At 36.6% G+C, this 23,363-nt stretch overlaps 1 protein-coding gene across 1 annotated transcript; it reads right to left on the minus strand.

The window, feature by feature from the left end:
- Positions 1–2,219: 2,219 nt before the first annotated feature.
- LOC128557719 (uncharacterized) lies at positions 2,220–11,298 on the minus strand. Its single transcript, XM_053545752.1, has 2 exons — positions 10,715–11,298; positions 2,220–7,254 (listed from the first exon to the last, which is right to left on the minus strand). Exons 1-2 carry the CDS (start codon positions 11,047–11,049, stop codon positions 5,916–5,918), a joined length of 1,674 nt encoding a protein of 557 aa, XP_053401727.1. The 5' UTR covers positions 11,050–11,298; the 3' UTR covers positions 2,220–5,915.
- Between the last annotated feature and the right edge of the window lie 12,065 nt (positions 11,299–23,363).

A 23,363-nucleotide genomic window follows, 5' to 3' on the forward strand; every position in this document is an offset into this window, starting at 1 on the left:
GTATACTCAGGTGAGCGATTCAGGGTCATCATGACTCTCTTGTTTTCTTTCTTTGTTGCTTCATAATTAATTAACAAACAAAAGAAAGTCCTTATTTATATTTTGTATGCAATGAATCTGGAAAACTGTTTAATGGATTTACTTAATTAGAAAGGCAACGCTTTTGATAAGCCATACCCTACCGCCTCTTAACACATTACTTTGGCAGGTGTCCTTGAAAGCTTGGTTGATTGGTAAGAAGTCGGTTTCAGCCATGATAGTATGAAGTATACTAATGGTCCAAAATAAGGATAACGTGTGATTTATTATTGATGCAATATGCTATCACAGAATGATGTCAGAGTAAAATAACAAAGTATGTAAAATCTCTTCATATATACATTGTACATGTAGATAACTTGTTGCCTGTAGGGGGGGGGGGGGGGGGACGTAACAGTTTAAACAAAAGTAAATAATATTGTAAATAATCAAGTGGTGTCAGCAACAATTACAAATTAGACTTTTAATAAGTATTTAACTAGTTTACTTACGAAAACCCCTTCTGCATCTTTATATCAGGAAAAAAGATATTAAGATATTTTACAACATGCAATGCCTCAAGAGCCAATAGGTGATTTAAAAGTTCCTTGTTCCGTTCAAGGGAAAACAATCATCTCAATTGACTTTAAATGATCGAGAACAATCCACTAAATTTGGATTTCTTCTTTCGAAAACTTCGTGATCATTAACTGGAAGTAACGGCTTTTAAACATAATGCATCTCAAGTGCTGGTGACCTGTCCCTATTTCAAATGTCCGTATGGACTAAATGTCTTTAACAATGACAAATAGTACAACAAGGAAGACAAGTGTGGTATTCTAAGAAGACGGCTTTTAAACACAATGCATCTCAAGTGCTGGTGTCCTGTCCCTATTTCAAATGTCTGTATGGACTAATTGACTTTAAGAATGACAAATAGTACAACAAGGAAGACAAGTGTGGTATTCTAAGAAGAAGAAATTTGAACAATTAAATATACTTAAAAATAAGTTGAAATACTTACGCGTTGGGATGGGGATATTCATTACACATCATATTGATTATCGAAATCCTTAATAATAGATTAAAGAATTAATACAATCCTGGTGGGATTCAATGTATGTCAGTAACAACAAGGCCAGGTATCCAGTTAGAAAAGCCTTTCAGCATAAAACAAAGTTTCAAAAAGCATGTATTATTATGAAACTTAATCTGATCTTAATTGATGATCATCTGCTATATAAAAAGATAACTATATGAATTTTTCCCTAATTTTCATGAGTCAGTTCCTGAGTACGATCACAGAGTGACTTCTTGCGGGCGTCGCGTGGCACTTGAATAAAATGAAAGACAATGCAGTATGTATTTACAGCAAGTCATCTAGTTTCAACCACTTATTTTGAACGTGAATTGCAACAGGAAGTAAATGGTAACGTATATAATTATGCTCTTTTACACTACAAGATGGGTCAAGTGTTTAAGTGATGTGTTTTCAATGTCATATTGTTTATGTATGTTTGTTAGATATTTCAGAGTAAATTATTGAGTTACAATGTATAATAGACAGAAAACAAAACATATTTGGTACCTTGTTTCTAATATTGTAAACCTTTCCTGTCTTATTTTTCATTTTATAAAACTACACAGCGCAAAAGGTTTGGATTGTTTAATTATGTCTATTTTGAAAAGTTAAAATTGTAATGTAAGATCTTGTTGTACCCTTGGATTTGTGTTTTGAGCGAATTTGGGCTAAAGTCACATGAACTCCTTTCATATTTTTTGTCAGGTCCTGTTCTAACCGCTCATACAAACTATTTTCCGACACTATCTATCTCCCGATACTGACCAACCCTTTACAGGGACGTAGACACTTTCGTGCGCATCAAGCCGAAAAAAATGTTAGTAGAAAATAAAAGAAAATCGAGCCAAATAAAAGGGAAAGAAACATTTGTTAGTGATTAAAAAAAAATAAAAACAGGGATGAAGAGCAAGATTTGGTGAAGTATGTTCAATGTTGCAAAGAGCGACGTTGAACTGCTCAAGGGTTGGAAGGAAGGGAATGTCAGGTGGAAGATTAAAAGGAATATTCGAGGTAGTCAGTGGTGACAGAGATTACCCTGTAAGACAGCTAATGATAATGGCGTTATTGCCTTGTTAAGGGGATGAGATAATCTTCCATGGAGAATGCAACCAGTTAATTTGAGATTTTACACATTAGAGAGAGTCGGGTGTTAAGGCGCCGGAGATCTAGCCTGCGCCATTTTAGACTGTATAGCATGCCAGTGACAGTGGAGTTGCGGCCAAAGTCAGACATAGCCCAACGTGCTGCCCGTCTTTGGACCGCTTCTATTTTGGTCTGTTTTGGTTTGTGTGTATGGAGACAAGACTTCGGAACTATATTCCAGCTGTGGTCTGACGAGGGTCTGATATGCCATGGAGTTTGATTTGACCTATTTATATGGGCGTCCCACGACAGATCGTTTGAGATATCCACGACAAGGTATTCTGTTGAGGTGACAGATTCTAGTAATGTATTATGCAGGTGGTATTATGAGGGAATAGGATATTTCCTTCTTTTGACGCGGATAATTTGACACTTGGAAGAATTGAATTCCATATCCAAGTCCAGCTGACACTTTTCTCATGGCTCACTTTATCAAATGCTTTGCTGAAAATCTTATAGTATCAGGTCAACCTGCTGTTTGTTTTACACTGATTTGACAAGGTCATTTACAAGCATTTGAGGAGAAATAATGGATGCTTTTAAAAACAATGCATACAAAATCAATCTGTTACCATGGTAACAAGTAATTAGATTTGTAACCATGACAAGTTCTAAACTTACAAAATAAGATAAAATAGATATAAAACAATAAACATTTCTTGATGTGTCTTTATTTTGAAAAATTGAGAAAATACAATTTTTACCTTACTTTTCAGCCAGTCTATACATAGAGCGTGACGTCACACATTCCGTCTGTCAGTGCGACAGTATGAAAGCGCTACCGCAGTGAACACAATGACTTTTCAGCTGTTTTGAGTAAAGAAGAGTTATCTCCCTTTATATTGTTTTTCTTATTCAAGTATTATAATGGGTATTAAATGTCAAAATGAATTGTACCCTGTATTAGCAATGAATGATCAGGTCAAGTTCTAATTTAAGTAAATAATAACTTCAGTATGGCACTTTTTTAATCATACCCCCTCATAAACCAAATATTCACACACTTGGACGCATATATATATAAATCAGTATTTTTTTTAAAATACTGACTTTATTCAGATATTTGGCAACTAAATCAAGAAAATAGACATATTTTATAATGTAATGATGCATTTAAAAACAAAATTGGATCGGGAGCCCAAACATCATACATGGGCCTTTGAAGTGTTTTTTTTTTATTACTTTAAATGAATTGTAACATTTTTAGCTCACCAGAGCACAAAGTGCTCAAGGTGAGCTATTGTGACCGGTCTTTGTCCGGCGTCCGTCGTCCGTCGCGCGTCGTGTGACGTCCGTCGTCTGTCAACATTTGCCTTGTGAACACTCTAGAGGCCACATTTGTGACTCAATCTTTATGAAACTTGGTCAGAATGTTTGTCTTGATGATCTCTAGGTCAAGAGTGCAACTGTGTCATGTGGGGTCAAAAACTAGGTCATTATTTATGAAACTTGGTCAGAATTATTGTCTTGATGAGTGTTAGGTCAAGTTTGAATCTGCGTCATGTGGGGTCAAGAACTAGGTCACCCAATCAAATCAAAGGAAAAGCTTGTGAACACTCTAGAGACCACAATTTTGACTCAATCTTTATGAAACTTTGTCAGATTGTTTGTCTTGATGATCTGTAGGTCAAGGTTGAAACTAGGTTATGTGGGGTCAAAACCTAGGTCAGTAGGCCAGATCAAAGAAAAAGCTTGTGAACACTATAGAGGCCGCAGTTGTGATCCAATATTAATGAAACTTGGTTAGAATGATTGTCTTGATGAGTTTTAGGCCAATTTTGAATCTGGATCATTTGGGGTCAAAAACTAGGTTAACCCGTCAAATCAAAGGAAAAGCTTGTGAACACTCTAGAGGCCACAATTTTTGTCTTGATGATCTATAGGTCAAGTTTGAAACTGAGTCATGTGGGTTCAAAAACTAGTTCAGTAAGCCAGATCAAAGTAAAAGCTTGTGAACACTCTAGAGGCAACAGTTGTGACCCAATATTATGAAACTTTCTCAGAATAATTGCCTTGATGATTTCTAGGTCAAATTTGAATTTGGGTCATGTGGGGTCAAAAACTAGGTCACCCGGTCAAGTCAAAGGAACAACTTGTGAACACCTTAGAGGCCACAATTTTAACTCAATCTTTATGAAACTTTGTCATAATATTTATCTTGATGATTTCTAGTTCAAATTTGAAACTGGGTCCTGTGCGGTCAAAAATTAGGTCACAAGGCCAGATCAATGGAAAAGCTTTTGAACACTCTAGAGGCCACAGTTGTAAACCAATATTTATGAAACTTGGTCAGAATGATTGTCTTGTAAAACTGCGTCATATGGGTTCAAAAACTAGGTCAGTAGGCCAGATCAAAGGTAAAGTTTGCGAACACTCTAGAGGCCACAGCTGTGACCCAATATTTATGAGTCTTAGTCAGACTGATTTTCTTGATGTTTTCTAGTTCAAGTTAAAATCTGGGACATACGGGTTCAAAAACTAGGTCAATCCGTCAAATCAAAGGAAAAACTTGTAAACACTTTAGAGGCCACAATTTTGACTTAATCTTTATGAAACTTGGTCAGAATGTTTTTTTTAATGATTTTTAGGTCAAGTTCGAAACTGGGTCATGTGGGGTCAAAAACTAGGTCAGAAGGCCAGATCAAAGAAAAAGCTTGTTAACACTCTAGAAGCCACAGTTGTGACACAATACTGATGAAACTTGGTTACAATGATTGCCTTGATGATTTCTAGGTCAAATTCGAATCTGGGTCGTGTGGGATCAAAAACTAGGTCACCCTGTCAAATCAAAGGAAAAACTTTTGAACACTTTAGAGGCCACAATTTTGACTCAGTCTTTATGAAACTTTGTCAGAATGTTTGTCTTAATAATTAACTCTAGTGAGCTATATAGGGCCATCATGGCCCTCTTGTTTAAATGAAAAGTTATTCATATAATTCTTAACGAAATATATCTATACTTTACTAACTGCTCTTAGGTAGTTTTGCTCTTGTTAGAATTCTTAAATAAATCTGTGCAGTAAAAATCTTTCATTTTATTTTTAGATATTTATTAGGGATGGCAACGAATAGCAATTTTGGTAAGGCGAATATTCGGTCAACCTTCCGAACGAATATTCGAATATTCGAATGGTCCTTAGCAGCGATCTGCATCAATTCTACTTTCGTTTACACCAGAAGTAATTCAGACATTGTCGAATTAAGATTGACTAATCGTTCTCATCGCTTGTTCATCTTTGAAATCCGAGTCATTAGTTCAAGTGCTTCCTGATGATTTCTAATTACATACGGTTCGGTTCGCACCTACCGAAAAGAAGCCATTTTCGCGCGTATATGAAAGCGAATTTGGGTAAATTAGATAGACGAACATACTGGTTCCTTCGATAGGTTTTTATATCTTTCTTATGATCTTATATTTTTTCCGAATATTCGAATAGTGAAACAGTATTCGAATATTCGTGTCATAAACGAATATTCAAGTATTCTAATATTCGTTGCCATCCCTAATATTTATATAATCCTATTTTATGTGTTAAACTCATTTTATTATGTCTTGCTATAAATAATATTTTATCATTACAATGTAAATAATGACTTTAATTGTGTTTTATGACTTAAAAGGTAAGTGACATTCAGTGTTTGTAGTTGTTATATCAGCAGCAGTAAATGTATTTTACTCCAGCTCATAGACTTCTATAGTATTGCTTTCATTATGAGTTACAACTAGTCTGTTCTGGTATGGATCAAAACAGACTGATAATGGATATATTTCTGTTTTTAATATGCCAATCTTTGTTTTTGAATCCTCACTTATCTGGACAATATTTGATGATCCATACCCAGAGACCAGAATGTTTCCTCTCTTATCTGTACATACTCCCTGAGGATAAACTAAATCAGGATCAGTGAATGTTGATAGATAATTTCCCTGTATGTCTAAAGTTATCACACCTGTATCATTATCAGTCACATACACTCGGTCTCTGTTTGTACCCACACTTACATGTTTGATGTCGCTGAAAATTGGGTTGCCTGATTGGTCAGCTGTGACTTTATGTAACATGGTGCCATTTATATCATGAATATAAACTGTTTCGTCTTCATTAGATATGAAAAATTTCCCATCATAGAAGGCCAAACCATAACAGTTATGACCCATCTTCAGTTTCCTTGTTGTTGCCATCTTGTCTCCTAGTGATACAAACTGTATGGTCTTGTTGTTCAGACTTACTGCAGCTTCTTGTTCACTGGTTAGACATACCGCAGTAGGTTCTGCCTCCAGATCTAGATCATTTATGATGGTATCTGTAGACACATCCAGATATTTCAGTTTGTTATTTTTGCTATCAGCAAGTAGCAACGAGCCATCCTCAGTAAAACAGGATCCAAATATACTGCATGAACATTTGTCTTCTGTAAGCCGAATATCAATATTACTTTTCTGTTTTACTTTGTACATTGTGTTTCTTGGCTGGTAAGTTGCTTCTGCAGCAGACACCTGTCCAAATGACTTTAACTGTTTAAGGTAGTTTTTGACTTCCATATCAGCAGAAAAACTTATTTTCACTTCCGTTTGTTTTTTACTTGTAGACCTTTTAGCTGTAAGAATTTTTTTCTGAGCAGTTTTGACACAAACAAATTCTTGGGCTTTATTTCCTTCGGACTTTTGCAGCTTGGCAGCAGATTGTTCCAAGGCATCAATATGTTGCTCTGCTTCTTTGATCTCATTCTGTAGACCTCTTTCCATACTATTATACTGTGCATCAACTTCTTTAAGTGATTCTGTTTTAAGTCTCTTGAGCTCGGCTTCCAGTTCTTTCCTGTAGGTAATGATAGAATCAGTTGCTCTCTGCTTTTGTTTCTTTAGGTCACTGAGGAGTTGCTGTTTGGTCTTTCTTATATCATCTAAAGCTTTCTTTGATGCGAGAAGTTCTTTCTTGGTTTGATCAGAAGCTGATTGTTTGTATAGATTGTCAGCTTCATCCGGAACAGAGTGTATATCTCGGCATGCTCTGAAAAAAGAAAACAACTGTATTATGATAATATACACAGCTTGTCAATCAATTCCTGTTTTAGTTCACCTGAGCAATTTGTGATCCGGCGTCTGTCGTCTGTCTGTCAACATTTAGCATGTGTATGTGATAGAGGCTGTATTTTTCAATTGATCTTCGTGACATTTTGGTGAGAATGATTGAATGCCTTGATAAAATCTATGTCAAGTTCATATATGGGCCATCTGGGTTCAAAAACTAGGTCACTAGGTCAAATCAAAGAAAAATCTTGTTTATGCGATAGAGGCTGTATTTTTCAATTGATCTTCATGAAATTTGGTCAGAATAATTGCCTTGATAAGATCTAGGCCAAGTTTTAATATAGGTTATCTAGGGTCAAAAACTAGGTCACTGGGTCAAATCACAGAATTGTGTATGCACTAGGGACTGCATTTTACACTGGATCTTCATGAAATTTGATCAGAATATTTGTTTTCATAAAATATAAGTCAAGTTTGAATATGGGTTATTCAGAGTTAAAAACTGGGTCACTACGTCAGATTAAAGAAAAACCTTGTGTACACAATACGGACTGCATTTTACACTGGATATTCATAAAATTTAGTCAGAATGATTGCCATGATAAAATCTATGTCAAGTTCGAATATGGGTTATCTGGGGTCAAAAAACTAGGTCGCTAGGACAAATCAAAGAAAAAAAATATGTATGCAATAGAGGCTGTATTTTTCAATTGATCTTCATGAAATTTGGTCAGAATGATTGCCTTGATCAAATCTAGATCAAGTTTGAATATAGGTTATCTCGGGTCAAATATTAGGTCACTAGGTCAAATCACAGAAAACATTGTGTATGCAATAGGGACTGTGTAGTTGCCTTGATGAAATCTAGGTCATGTTCGAATATGGGTCATCTTGGGTCAGAAACTAGGTCACTAGGTCAAATCAAAGAAAAACCTTTTTTGTATGCAATAGGGGCTGCATTTTACACCGGAGTTTCATACAATTTAGTCAGAATGGCTGCCTTGTTGAATTCTAGGTCAAGTTTGAATATGGTTAATCTGGGGTCAAAAGCTAGGTCGCAAGGTCAAATCAAAGAAAAACCTTGTGAATGTAATAGGAACTGCATTTTACACTGGATCTTCATGAAATTTGATCACAAAGGTTCAAAAACTAGGTCATCCAGTCAAATCAAAGTAAAAGCTTGATAACACTTTAGAGGCCACGTTTATGACCATATCTTCATGAAATTCGGTCAAAATGTTTCTCTCGATGATCTTTGGCCCAATTTCGAATCAGGGTCATCTGGGGTCAAAAACTGGGTCACCTAGGTTAAAATAAAAGAAAAACCTTGTTTATGCAATAGGGGCGACATTTTTCATTTGAAGTGCATAAAAATTTGTCAGAATGTTTGTCTGCCTGAAACCTCGGATTAATTTTTACCTGGGTCACGTTGGGTTAAAAACTTGGTCACCAGGCAAATCAAAGAATAAAATTGTTTACACTCTAGGGGCATATTAGTTTTCAACTGTCCGTTCGTTCGTACGTTAGTCACAACGTTAACTTTTTGCATGAAGGCACTTTACTCGCAAACCACTGCACCTAGAACCTTTGAACTTCACGTGCTCATAGTACTCATTGAGTACACGACCCCTACTGATTTTGGGGTCACCAGGTCAAAGGTCAAGGTCACAGGGGCCAACGTTACCTTTTTGCATGAAGGCATTTTACTCGCGAACCACTGCACCCAGGACCTTCAATCTTCACATGCTGATAGTACTTACTGAGTACACGACCCCTACTACCTTTGGGGTCACCAGGTCAAAGGTCAAGGTCACAGGGGCCAATGTTAACTTTTTGCATGAAGGCACTTTACTCGCGAACCACTGCACCCAGGACCTTCAAACTTCACATGCTGATAGTACTTATTGAGTAAACGACCCCTATTGACTTTGGGGTTACCACATCAAAGGTCAAGGTCACCAGGTTAAAGGTCAAGGCGCTGCGGCGGCATTTGACACCATTAGTGACAGCTCTTGTTTTATACTATCTTCATAAAACTTGGTCAGAATGATTTTTATCATAAAGTCTCGGATGATTTCGAGTCTGGGTCACGTGGGGCCAAAAACTAGGTCACTAGGTCAGATGAAAGGAAAAGCTTGTGTACACTCTAGAGGCCACCTTTTTACTCCAATCTTCCTGAAACTTTGTCAGAATGTTTGTTTTTTATGGAATCTTGGACAAGCACGAATCTGGGTCATGTGGGGTCAAACACTAGGTCAGTAGGTCAAATCAAAGAAAATACTTGTTCACGCTCGAGACCATATTTTTGGTCCAATCTTAATGGAAATTGGTCAGAATATTTGTTTCCATGAAATCACTAGGTCAAACATGTTCACACTGTCATGGTGTGTTTCTCAGGTGAGCGACCCAGGGCCATCTTGGTCCTCTTGTTTAGATGATAGACTTCCTACATCTTTAAGGACACACCTTGTTTTTCTATATTTTGAATTAATTTTTATAAATATCGTTGTATGATAATAGTTGACTGCAAAAAGCGACACTTGATTGGAGCTCAAATACTGTATTCTCAGATATATTAATGAAGCTAAAATTTGGCGAATGAAATTTATTATCATTTTCTGCCAGGTTACATGTCTCCGCATTCAGTTTTGATGTAAAAGTGCTGGGAGCGGTGGTCTAGTGGTTAAGGTGTCGGCCGCTCAACACAGGGGTCGTGGGTTTGAGCCCCGCTGGGGTCACGACCATGACTTCTCATATGACACCAGTACTGGTTTTTCCAGGAAGCCGACTTGAGAGTGGTTTAAATAAGCTTTAAGCTTTCTCTACAATCGAGCTTAAAAAAATTGTATAACTAAAAGTATCACAAGATGAGTCTCACATACTAGTATAAGTTACTGTGAAATCACAGATATTCGTTAGAGACTAATTTTCATAGATTTCGAGGTTGAGTTATAAAATTTAGGTTGGGACAATCCACAAAATTAAATACTATGAAATCATTAATATTCGTATCGGCGTGAAGTTGGCAGTACAGCAGTAGCAGCAGTAGGAGCATTTAATGATTTTACAGCATCAACGAAACAAGGAAAATTCAAATCTATTCTTTTCATGTTCAAAGGTCAAAATCCACAAGTTTATCCCTATGAAACCACAGAATTTCATCCCCACGATTTAAATGATTTCACTGTCTATGATTATTATGGCTTGGAAATACAAATGATCACTGGAATAAATATGCCTTACAATTAAACTTTATAAATACTATCCTATCTTCTGCTTACATATTCTTAAACGAAATATTTCTGTTTAGTTTCTCGGTGATAAATGAACATTTTGTTGTTGAATCTCCGTAAAGGTAAAAAAATAATCTTTCGCATAAAAATGATAAAATGATTTTACAGTTTATGACCTTAAAGATTGCTAAATCTCAAAGTAATTACCTGTGATTTATAGCAACACAAGTGGCACAGACAACCTCATCATGGTTCTTACAGAACATGTCCAAAAGTTTCGCTTTATGAATCAGGCATCTCTCTGTTGGAAAAGACGGTAACGATGACTGTAGACCATGTGTACTGAAATCAGCTTTATCCAGCAATTTATGTCCTCTCAATGCCGGAAAAGTTTTGTGCGTGTCTGTGCATGGTATACAGTAATAGTCCTGACATTCTACACAGTATTTTTCAGCTTCTCGCTTTATATTTTTCCCAGCACACACAGAGCATTTGCTGTCTATAATTTCATCCGATGCATTGTCACCATCCTTAGCCGCCATTTTATCCTATTATTATCAATTTCATTTCTTTCTCACGACAAGATTTAAGATTTATATCCACTTAAATATTGCATTTATTAATTTACTTCCTTTTCTTTGAAAACGGTATTTATAGACTACTAAAGTTAAGAAAATTCAATTAAGCCGGAACAGTGTTTGTGTTAAAGTTGTATATGTATATCTTTGTTAAATGTAAATGTTCCGGAAACATGTACCATACTATATAAAAGTCTAGAGTGGTATAAGTGACTGGAGTATTTACATTATCAGATAGCTATTGATACTGAATATGATAAACCAGTATTGGTAACATAAATATTTAATGTATCCATGGTTCAAAGTGTTAGACTACTGCTAGTACAACTACATTCTTATATTGTATATCAAATTTAAAAAAGTGACTAACGCTTTTGAGTGTTCCCTAAATATGCGTGTTACTGTGGATAGAATTATCTAAAACACACAAAATCACTTCAACAATTTCTTTCTATAGCAAAACTTTTCCTAAATTGAAAAAATGACATAAATCTGGAGGCAGGCAGCTTTAAAAGAATATTGTCAGTTTGACAATTCTTTTCTTTTGGTATCAAAGAAATATTGAAATAAATTAATTAAAGCTTCACAGTGTTGTTTTTGTCACTGACAGTTCCAGAGTAGTGCACAATTGTTTCTTTGTGTGCTTTGTCCTTTGTGTGTGTGTGTGCGTGTGTGCGTGTGTGTGTGTACATGTCTGGGTATGCGCACTTGTGTGTATGTGTTCACTGCCACGGGTAGTAGCTTGAGGAGGTCCTTATGACAGCAAATATTACAAAATTAATGTCATCTCAAATTGGGAATTTCTGTTGCTTGACAATAGTCTTGTTATGAAATACTGTGAAGTAAATTCGAATAGGCCTGAACAAAAAATAACAAAATATAAAAATGACTTTAATATTCTCCTGAAATTCTCTTAGTGACGGATATTTCTCGCCATTTTATCTCACCTGAACCAAGGTTTCAGGGTGAGCTATATGTATAGGTAGATGGTCTGCCATCCGTCGTCAGTCAGCCGTGGTCCGGTGTCCAGTGTCAACATTTTTCGCTCCACTATTTGGAGAATAGGGGTGAGTAGGGTGCTGTCCTACTCACCCCGGCGTCGGCGTTGGCTTGAACTTTCTTGATTAAAGTTTTGCGGAAACCTAATAGCACATGTGTAGTTCAGGTACAGACATTACCCCCGACAGAAGCAGCCGCGAAGTACCATAGCTATAGAGTGTACCATCAAGTTCAAACATGGATTGGCAATACAATAAACCCTCTGGGATGGGGCTGGTGTTCAACCGGTGATAAACTTGATCCATTTAAAACACATTTGTCCGCTGCACCAGAAAGGTTGCTTAACATCATTAAATGTAATTGTAAAATCAATTGTGATACAAAAAGATGTTCTTGCAGGAAACATGGACTTTCCTGTTCTGTAGGATGTGGAGGATGTAGAGGCATCTGTTGTTCAAACAGTATGAAGGTTGACAGTGAAGAATTCGAGCATGTTGGTGTTGTTTAAGTACGCTTAACTGTTCGAAAATTATTAGCTGATACAGTTGTATTTACTTAAGTGAACGTTATTTGCAACTATTGTAATCAAAAGAAAACGAGAACTAAATGTAGATCTAGGAATATTTTAACTTTGAGATTGAATTGAACGTGGATAATATTCCGACATACTCCTACGTGAGCCTGATATGACAGGCAGCATCATTATATTTAAATGCATTGTAATTTATATATAATTCATAAAAGTTAATACATATGTACGTATTAATATATTTTTTTGACAATGGAATGTTCAGATAAGAGATTTTATACATATTTTATCTAATTATTCTATAATACAAGCTAAGCAGGTTAGATTGTTGGGCTGCTCTTGTGTTTTCGTCACAATGATACACTGTCCATAATACATTTAAAAGCGCATAGTAAAGAACAGTGAATATACTAAGGGGTTTCCTTTATGATTATAATAATGTTTTTGAACACCGGTTGCTATTGTAACATGATAAAGATGATGCGAAAATAACTATTTTTAACACTTCCCATTGTTAAGGAAATATCATATCATATGGCCCCTTTTGCTATGATGTGGTTCATCTTATAGTGATTTGTTATCTATTTAAGTACACATGCATACTTTTTTGTTTAGTCTTTTATACAGCAACCTGAAACTGTTACTGATGTGCTAGTTTTACTGGGCAAATTATTTAGTGCTCTTTGAGTTGCAATGTAAATGCAAGTGGGTGGGGTATTTTTACACCACTTGTATAAAATTTACTGGAGATAAATGTATTTCTTGTTGAAAAATATGTTATAGAAATATCAGAATAGCATAAGTATTATATAAAAATAATAAATCACACAAAAATGTTTGTTTTTCTTGCATGCTTATTATTTTGACAGTACAACTAAGAATTTATGAGAATCGTTCAAGGAATAAAGGATGCCATTAAACATGACGCATTTTCTGAGTTTCCGACAGGATTTTTTTTGAGGACTTTTTTTCTACAGTACTACAATGTCTAAAGATTGTAAGGAAATGAAGAAAGTTTCTGTTGGAAATTGTTAAAGGTAGGGCCTATATTTTTGATAGAATGACTTGCCTATAAACCGTTTTATGGATCTCAGTTAAACTTGGTATGTAGAATTATTTTAAGGACCTCCCTCAAATTTGTTCAAATGGAGGCACCTGACCTGTTTTATGCTTTTGTATGCTAAACACATGTATTACCATTTATGATTCAGTGTGCCCTACATGTAATCAAGGTCAAATAGTCAAGGTCAGGTGAGCGACTTAGGGCCACCATGACCGTCTTGTATTGAATGAATATTGTAAACTCCAGCTGCCCACCCATGTTTGAAAATAATGTTCGCATGGGTAGCTGTGTTCTTTTAGCATTATCAAAAGCTGGACCATTGTCATATTACCTATAATTGGGTGTGTGATGTTAAACCCAACAACAACAACCCAAAAAAGTCTCTACTGACGTGACCAGAAATTGACCTAACACCACCTTACAACTGCCTTTAAACATTTGTGTAAAACATACTAAAACCTGGCGTTTATTACAGAAGATTTATTCTTAACCACAATTTTCGAAGTTGAAAACCCTGGTTATTAAATTTGCAATATCGTTGGGCACTAAGTGCCAGACGAGAGGATGGATGGGCGGCGTCAGGATTTTCATAATTTAGGGTTGAGATATTGAAATGAAATTTGGGCTTCAGGTAGGTAATAGTAAAACTAAGAATTGGATCGCATTTGGGGTCAGGCAGCTTAAAGAAAAACCTCATGGGGTCAGATACATCAAGTTCAGCGTCAGCATAAAATTCCTGTTTGATTGTTAATTTTTTAAATGCAGCGGATGAGTAGTGGTATGAATTCTAGTAGAACACTAGAGGGAATTACAGCACTGCCCTCCGTCCGTCCGTCTGTCCGTCCGAGCAAACAAGAAAACATTTATTTGGTACTGAGGACAATAGGTAATAGTAAATTCAATTTATTCTGTACTGCTTAGTGTGTACCTTCTGTTGCTTGTTGGGTACATTTTTAACAACAGAAACACCCAACAATGCAGTCTGAAAGACAGCTAAATCCCCCGCCACTGTTATGGATAGTAAAAGGGTAAACCTTTGACCTTTAGCTGTGACCTTGACCTTGAACTGATATAGCTGCACAACGTCTTGATGAGGTGATCATTTGACCCAAGTTTCATGAAAATCCTTCAAGGGGTTTAGGAGATACAGAGCTCAAACCTTTGATCTTGAGTTGTGACCTTGACCTTGAGTTGACATGGCTGACTCATAAGTTCTTGATGAGATGATTATTTGACCCAAGTTTGATGAAAATCCTTCAAGGGGTTGAGGAGATACAGAGTGGACACAAAATGGAAGGCTCAAACCTTTGACCCTAAGTTGTGACCTTGACCTTAAGCCAGCATGGCTGACTCATAAGTTCTGCACATCGTTTTGATGAGGTGATCATTTGACTTAAGTTTTATAAAATTCCTTCAAGGGGTTTAGGAGACATAGAACGGACACGAAATGGATGGCTAAAACCTTTGACCTTGAGCCATCATGGCTGACTCATGAGTTCTGCATATTGCCTTGATGAGGTGATCATTTGACCCAAGTTTCATGTGAATCCTTCAAGGGGATTAGGAGATACTGAGCAGACACAAAATGGAAGGCTCAAACCTTTGACCCTCAGCTGTGACCTGACCTTGAGCCAACATGGCTGACTCATATGTTCTGCACATCGCCTTGATGAGGTGATCATTTGACCCAAGTTTGATGAAAATCCTTCAAGGGGAGTAGAGATATTGAGCGGACACAAATGGAAGGCTCAAACATTTGACCTTGAGTTGTGACTTTGACCTTGAGCCGAAAAGGATGACTCATAAGTTCTGCACATTGTCTTGATGAGGTGATCATTTGACCCAAGTTTCATGAAAATCCTTCAAGGGGTGTAGGAGATATGGAGCGGACACGAAAGTGTTATGGACAGAAGGACGGACGGACAGACGGAGGGACGGACGGAGACCATTCCTATACTCATGCCATGAATATCCTACCACTTTAGATTTCATACAGTTTGCCGGGTTTTAGTGATGAATATAGCCAGTCTATCCCTCTGATCCATGACATTCCGTGCAAAGCATGGTTACAAATTCATTCCGTGCAAAGCATGGTTGTAAATTATCTAAATACATGTACACTGCTGACTAGCGTACAAATTAAACCAACTATAAGTCAAATCGGGTCTGCAATATTTACTATTTGTTTTGTCCTCGTTGCTTCTGAGGGATTTTTCAGATTTTGTTAGGGCCTAATATATTATGTTGTTATTAAGTGATTAAGTATATATCAATATCTATTTCAAGAAAAAAAAAATTTTAGGATTTTATTTAATGATAACATCCTTACATCATTTAAATATGTTTCAGCAAATAACTTTTTATTTGTAAACACTATACAGTATGTTCTTTTATTTTAATGCCGACCGTAACTTTGTAAATTCTTGTCCGGGCTGTAATTCTGTCATCCATGAAGGAAATTTTGAAATAGTTTGGCATAAATATATTAACCTTAATGAGACGACGTTTAATGTGTAACACTCAGACCCCTTTCTACAAGGTCAAGGTCACACTTAGAAGTCAAACAGTCTGCTTTGTGTCCGGATCGTAACCTTGACATTCATCAAGAGGTTTTAAAAGTACTTAGCATAAATGTTTATCACTTGAAAATGAGAACCCTAGCTCCAAGGTCAAGGTGTTAACAGGGTTATTTTTGTGTCCGATCCATATTTCTGCTATCCATGGAGGGATTTTGAAATATCTTGGCGTAAATGGTAACTATAATCAGACAATGTGTCACGCGCAAGACCCAGATCCCTTGCTCCAAGGTCAGTGTCATATTTAGAAGTCATATCATAATAGATCTTTACGTGTCCGATATATAACTCTGTTATCCATGAGGGGGTTTTGAAACAACTTAAGTGTTTACCATAAGGAGACAATGTGTTACGCGCAAGACCCAGACCCCTAGCTCCAAGATCAAGTTTACACTTAGAAATCAAGTGAAAGGTTAAAAGGGTCTGTTTCATATCCGATTCGTAACTCTGTCATTAATCATGTTACAATCTAAATATTCTAAGATTATGTACCAATTGCAATTAGCTCAGTGGTAAAGCATACAGTCCATGTTAAACAGATCTTTTACCGTGTGGGTTCGAAACTCACCATCGACATTATTTTTTTTCTCGTATTACTAAACATTTAGATTCCTCCATGAACTATGTGACAACACAATAGAGAAGTATCATAAGCTGACATGGCAGATCAGAAAAGTTTACCATTATATCAAAGATGATATTGACTAAATGCATGCATTTAAGCCATGCAAATAATAAACATACTGTTGTTTTATATAAAGGCAACCATACAAATACAAACCATCAAAGAAAGAAACAAAAATATGGGAATGAAAATGAAAACGAAAAGAAAAAAAAAAACACACACACAAAGAATAAACATGAAAAAAAGATTCAACCCCACAAAATGATTACACGCAAGACCCAGACCCCTAGCTCCAAGATCAAGTTTACACTTAGAGGTCAAGTGAAAGGTTAAAAGGGTCTGTTTCATACCCGGTTCGTAACTCTGTCATTAATCAAGAAATTTCGAAATTAATTAGCAGAAATATTCCCCGAAAACGAGAAAACGTGTCGTGCATAACAACCAGACCACTAGCTCCACGATCGATGTTACATTTAGAGATTAACGGTTTGCATGAAGTGTTTCTTGTCAGTTCCATACCTATTCCGTCGGTGAAGACATTTTAAAATTACATGGCATAAACGTTCCCTATATTAAAATGACGTGTCAGACGCAAGTCCAAAATCTCTAGTTTCAAAGTCAAAGTCAAACTTAGATTAAAAAGCTAAAATTTATGTTTCTTGTCCAGTCGATAACTCTGTCATCATCAAACATTATTTGTCACAATTTTCCCTATGATGAGTTAGTGTGTCATGTTCAAGACCCAGACCCTAGCTCTAAGGTCAAGGTTACCTTCGGAGAAATTTTTTCTCTTGTCGGAAAATTAGTCATACCTTAACTAATCTGGCATATTTTGCGCATCGAACTGTAACATTCTTGGACAAACCTCTGGGGGCGTTTGTCACTAATAGTGCCATCTCTTGTTTGAGCTTCAATTCTAACTTTGAGAGTTATATATATTTGTACTTATCCCTTTAATATGTCAAGGTCAGTAGTGGCTATTGTCAAGTTACCTTAAAGACACACCACTAACTGTAACCTTTTGCATTTCCATAATGCTGTCTGACTAAAGTACATCTCCTGTTACGCTATACTTAGGATCTGAAGACGTGCTATTGATAGCCTCGTTCTGACGACCATTCCGTTAGCCAGGCAAAAGGCTTACTTACAACATTTTGTAAGAATAAAAAATTTGTAAGCGACTGGTCCCGGATTCGAGTCCCTGACAGCCTACACATTTTTACTTACTTACAACATTTTGTGAGAATAAAAAATCTATATTTTGACTGGGTTTTTGATAGTTACATTTTTTATGACGTAAAGTGTCAGCCGGTTAGCTCTGTCGGTAAAGCGTTAGCTCTGTCGGTAGAGCACTTGCTCTGTAAGAGACTGGTCCCGGATTCGAGTCCCTGACAGCCTACACATTTTTCTTAATCTTTGACATTCAAACAAGTCGGCTGATTGGTTAAAATAAAAAAAATAGAATTGCGAAAATAAAAATAGCAATTCTGGAAATCAAAAATATACAGAAGACGATTAAGAATGGGTCATTCTCGGATCTTCGTTTAGAAGATCAAGTACTTCAGTCAGATTGTTCCATAATTGTAATTATACATTTTTGTATGGAGAAATGACCAGTGTCTAATTACAGTTTGACAGTAACAGATATAAGGCTAAGACAATGTATTACTAAATATATTATTCAATTTATGTAGTAGTATGCACGGCACTTCATGTATTAAGGTGAGTTTAGATCACACTTTGTTTCTATATACCGTGTAAGATAGTTATTATTCTATTTTTTTTATAAAACTATACTGAGAAGAGAATGACTGAGTAAGTTTGCAGATGAAGTTATGAAAACCGGACTGAGCTTGTCCACCTGTCATCTTGTAGAATAGTTGTATGATACCAGTATTACCAGAATTATTTGCACAAAGTTCATGTGGGAGGAAAAAGTAGACCACTAGGTATTGGTGGGTCTTTAACTTTTCTAACTTGTTAAATACCGATGAATAAAAATAAATGCTATAGTCTATAACTAACGGTCAATGCGAATACGTTAATGTTACACACCGATAGCCACACGGAAACTACATGCAGATATAGACTTGCCACAGTTCTCTACTGCGAAAATCTAAAGTGGTTATTTTGACTGGGAATTCACGGCATGATAACCCCCACCACTTGTGGCGGGGGATTGATAAAGGTTTGTTTGTAAGAATTAATGTTCGTCTGTCGGTCCGCAAATCTGGATTCTGCAGTTACTTAATAGGTATCCAAGCTAGTTTCATAAAACATGGTATGTGTATAGAGAACAATAATAATGCACGTACATGACATGTGTTTGTAGGTCAAAGGCCAAGGTCTTTCTTGACAGTCAAGTAAAATTTGTTTCTGCACCATAACTTTTATATTTTCTAACTGGTTTTACACATACGTTCCCGTGGTGAAACAATGTGTGACACATGACCTATGCTTGTTGGTTTAAGGTCAAGATCACTGTTAAAGGTTAAATGTAAATTGGTTTTTGTCCCATAACTTTTAATTTCAATGTTTTTTTTTTATTAAGTACCATACAGAAATGTTTCCCATGATTATACTATTTGTCGCGCGTATGAAGGTCAGACCCATGGTTGTCAGTCAAAGGTCAAGGTCACTATTGAAGGTCAAATAAAAGTTTGTTTCCACTCCATAACTTTAATGTTCATTGGTGGCATATCTTAATACTATACACATGATCTTTGCTTGTAGGTCAAGTAAATGCATTGAAGCATTTTTAGTCTTAACACTGTTGCCAACAACCACAAGGGACAAACACCAACAAAGTTTCATACCAGTAGAGAACTTCTGTATTGCCACTGCAATACCTTTGTGTGTGTGGGAGGGGGGGGGGGGGGGGGGGGATAACAAAAAGCCATTTAGATGGCATAGGATCAAGGTCACAGTATCAATGTTTGATGTACGCTTTGATCATCATGGTTTCCAGTTTATAACTTTAGTGAATAGAATTAAAGCTGATATAAAGACCTAGCTTTTGATTGTATTAAAGTGGGACTACTGTGGTCTAGTTATTAAGGTTGCTAACTCAAATCACTTGCCCCTAATCGATGTGGGTTCAAGCCTCGCCCGGGGTGTTGAATTATTCATGTGAGGAAGCCATCCTGCCTGCTTGCGGCAGGTCGGTGCTTCTACACACGTGTCTGCTCATGATGAAATAATGCACAGAGGGGCACCTGGAACTTACAAATAGGGGGTTCAGTCACGCTACGTTATCGTGTAATCGATAGCCATTTTCTCCAAAATTGTAATGCATTGACAGATTCCAATCTCTTTTTATTTTAAAGCTTCAAACAAGCCCTCCAGGACACACACATGAAATCGCTGCTTTAAACTGAAGTAAAAAGAGACATGATAAAAAGCTGGAAAGTCGCCATATGACTTGTAATTGTGTCGGTATAACGTTAAACTAAAAAAAAACCACAAATGTATTGTATTAACTATTAAGGGTTACCGATACTGAAAATAAGGAAAAAAATCTACTCAGTAACTCTAATTAGGGGTGCGATATTGCGAAGGAACGATGTAGCTTAATAGGACAGAAAAGTTGAGGATTTTTGTCGCTAGTTAGTTCTTTTTCATAACTGGGTGCATGGTTAGTAGGATATTTGCTTAAAAAGCTGTTTGAGATTTAATTAATCAAATGAACAAGAGGGCCATAATGGCCCTATATCGCTCACCTGTCATCATTGCACTTAAGGACAAGAAGGTCAAAAAATCATAATCAAGATCAATCAAAAGAATCATTAGAAAATATAGTTGAAATTTTCTTAAAGGTAAAGATATGTCAAAAAAACACCTATAAATTGGAGGTACCATCCATGTTGTACCACAGGAAAGTGGTCTCGGTTTTTCCCTACGGCCAATAATAAAAATGTTACTAAATAAGCTATTTATAGTAATATAAAAGGAAAGTAATTAAAAAAAATTATTGTAAGTGAACAAAAGAAGGATCTGCCAAATAAAAACAAGAGCACTGCAATGCAACGCAAATGCAGAGTAATATACACACAAAACAAAGTCATATGACCTTTGACCCCAAAGTGTAACCTTGACCTTGAAGTGAGCCATCCGAAACATGCGCTCTGTGCATCGTTTCGATGAGGTGAACATTTGTGTCAGGTTTCTTTGAAATCCTTCGAGGGGTTCAAGAGTTACAGAGCGGAAGGGAAATTGCTAACCAACAGACAGACAGACAGACAGACGGACACCGAGGCGATAACATAATACGTCTCTTAGGGCGTATAAAAAAAGGAATCGAGATCTTATGGTGATACAAGTTGTGTGCAAGTTTGGTTAAAATCAAATCATAAATGAAGCTGCTATTGTGCAGACAAAGTCAAAATAGCTAATTTTGGCCCTTTCAGGGCCCATAACTCTGGAACCCATTATGGGATCTGGCCAGTTCAAGAAAGGAACCAAGATCTTATGGTGACACAAGTTTTTGTGCAAGTTTGATTACATTCAAATCATAAATGAAGCTGCTATTGTGCAGACAAGGTCAAAATAGCTAATTCTGGCCCTATCAGGGGCCATAACTCTGGAACCCATAAAGGAATCTGGCCGGTTCAAGAAAGGAATCAAGATCTTGTGGTGATACAAGTTGTGTGCAAGTTTGTTTAAAATCAAATCATAAATGAAGCTGCTATTGCGCAGACAATGTTAAAATAGCTAATTTTGGCCCTTTCAGGGGCCATAATTCTAAAACCCATTATGGGATCTGGCCGGTCCAAAAAGGAACCGAGATCTTATAGTGACACAAGTTTTGTGCAAGTGTGATTAAATTCAAATCGTAAATGAAGCTGCTGTTGTGCAGACAAAGTCAAAATAGCTAATTTTGGCCCTTTCAGGGGCCATAACTCTGGAACCCATAATGGGATCTGGCCAGTTCAAAAAAGGTACCAAGGTCTTATGGTGATACAAGTTGTGTGCATGTTTGGTTAAAATAAAATCATAAATGAAACCACTATCGTGCAGACAAGAATTGTGGACGGACGATGGATGGACGGACGGACGAAGGGCGATCACAAAAGCTCACCCTGTCACTATGTGACAGGTGAACTAAAAATGCATACTACACATAAAATGTATCAGATTGGCATCACTGTCTTAATAACCAATCAATATCTAATGATGTTGTTCTCTCTTTGTTTAATTTGATAGGCTATACTCCTGATAATCATTATTTTCAGGTGTGCCATGGCTCTTGTTCACTCTAGGATACAGCGTGTATATTATGGTAGTTGCCGGCAGGAAGGGGCTCTAGGATCTATGTACAAAGTTAACATACAGGAAGGATTGAATCATCATTACGAAGTATTTAAAGGTGTGTTGAAAGCCGAATGTAATGAGTTATATAACAATATAACAGACAGATGATAAATATTACACAATGGCAAGTACCAAGCATTGCTTGGTTATTATTAGCTGCATGTGCCATGAAAGCATTATAGTACGAGAAAATCTGTAATCCGTGACCGCTCCATATATTCCGAACCTCTGGGAAAATTCTTTTTTTTGTAAATCTAGTATCAGTTGTTAACCTCACCAAGACAACGTACAGAGTTCTTAACTCAGGTCACTAGGTTCGAGGTCAAGGTCACAGTTGAAGATCAAATAGCTTATCTTCGTGTCTGCATCATATTGTCGTAACCCTTTGGAAGAGTTTCATTAACTAATATTGTTTACTTCACCAAGACAACACGCACAACCCAGATCACTAGCTCCAAGGTCATACTGAAAGGCTATGAACCTACCATTTCATAAAACTAACATCAAATGTAAACCTCTTCAATACAAATTCCAGAGCGGGCATCCATCCATGTCACTTTGTCCAATTTCAATGTCACACTTGAGGTTAATATCATCTGTCTTTATATTGTGTCTGATTTAACTGCTTGGAAGCCATTCATAAAACTAGCATCAAGTATTTACCTCATCTAGACAACGTGTAGAGTGCACAACCTGAGTCACTAGGTTCAAGGTCAAGATCACTTCTGAAGGTCAAAGATCAAATAGTTTTATACTGTTTAAATTGCTTGACAGATTTTAATAAAACTAGAATCAAATGTTTACCTCATCATGACGACATTGAGAGTACATGACCCAGATCATTAAGGTCAAAGGTCATGATGAAAATATTTTTCGTTCCCTGTATCAAGCTACATCTGTTGGTATTAATAGTGATAGCTGTATTTTACCACTGAAGGATGGGAGCAGACAAACAATGAAGATGGTTGCTGTGGGTAAATTGTAACAAGACTTAGTATTCTGAATACCAAAGCGATTCTGAGGATGGGTACTTAGGATACCAGCAACATGAGAAAGCTCAACTTGTCCTATACCATATACCAGGTGTATGGTGAAGATGGCATTCAAACAAAGTAAAATTGCAATCAGAGTTTGTGGCGGAGTATTACTTGAATGCTTTTCCCAGTGTCGATATTT

Source organism: Mercenaria mercenaria, chromosome 1, assembly GCF_021730395.1.
Source record: "Mercenaria mercenaria strain notata chromosome 1, MADL_Memer_1, whole genome shotgun sequence".
Lineage (NCBI taxonomy): Eukaryota > Metazoa > Mollusca > Bivalvia > Venerida > Veneridae > Mercenaria > Mercenaria mercenaria.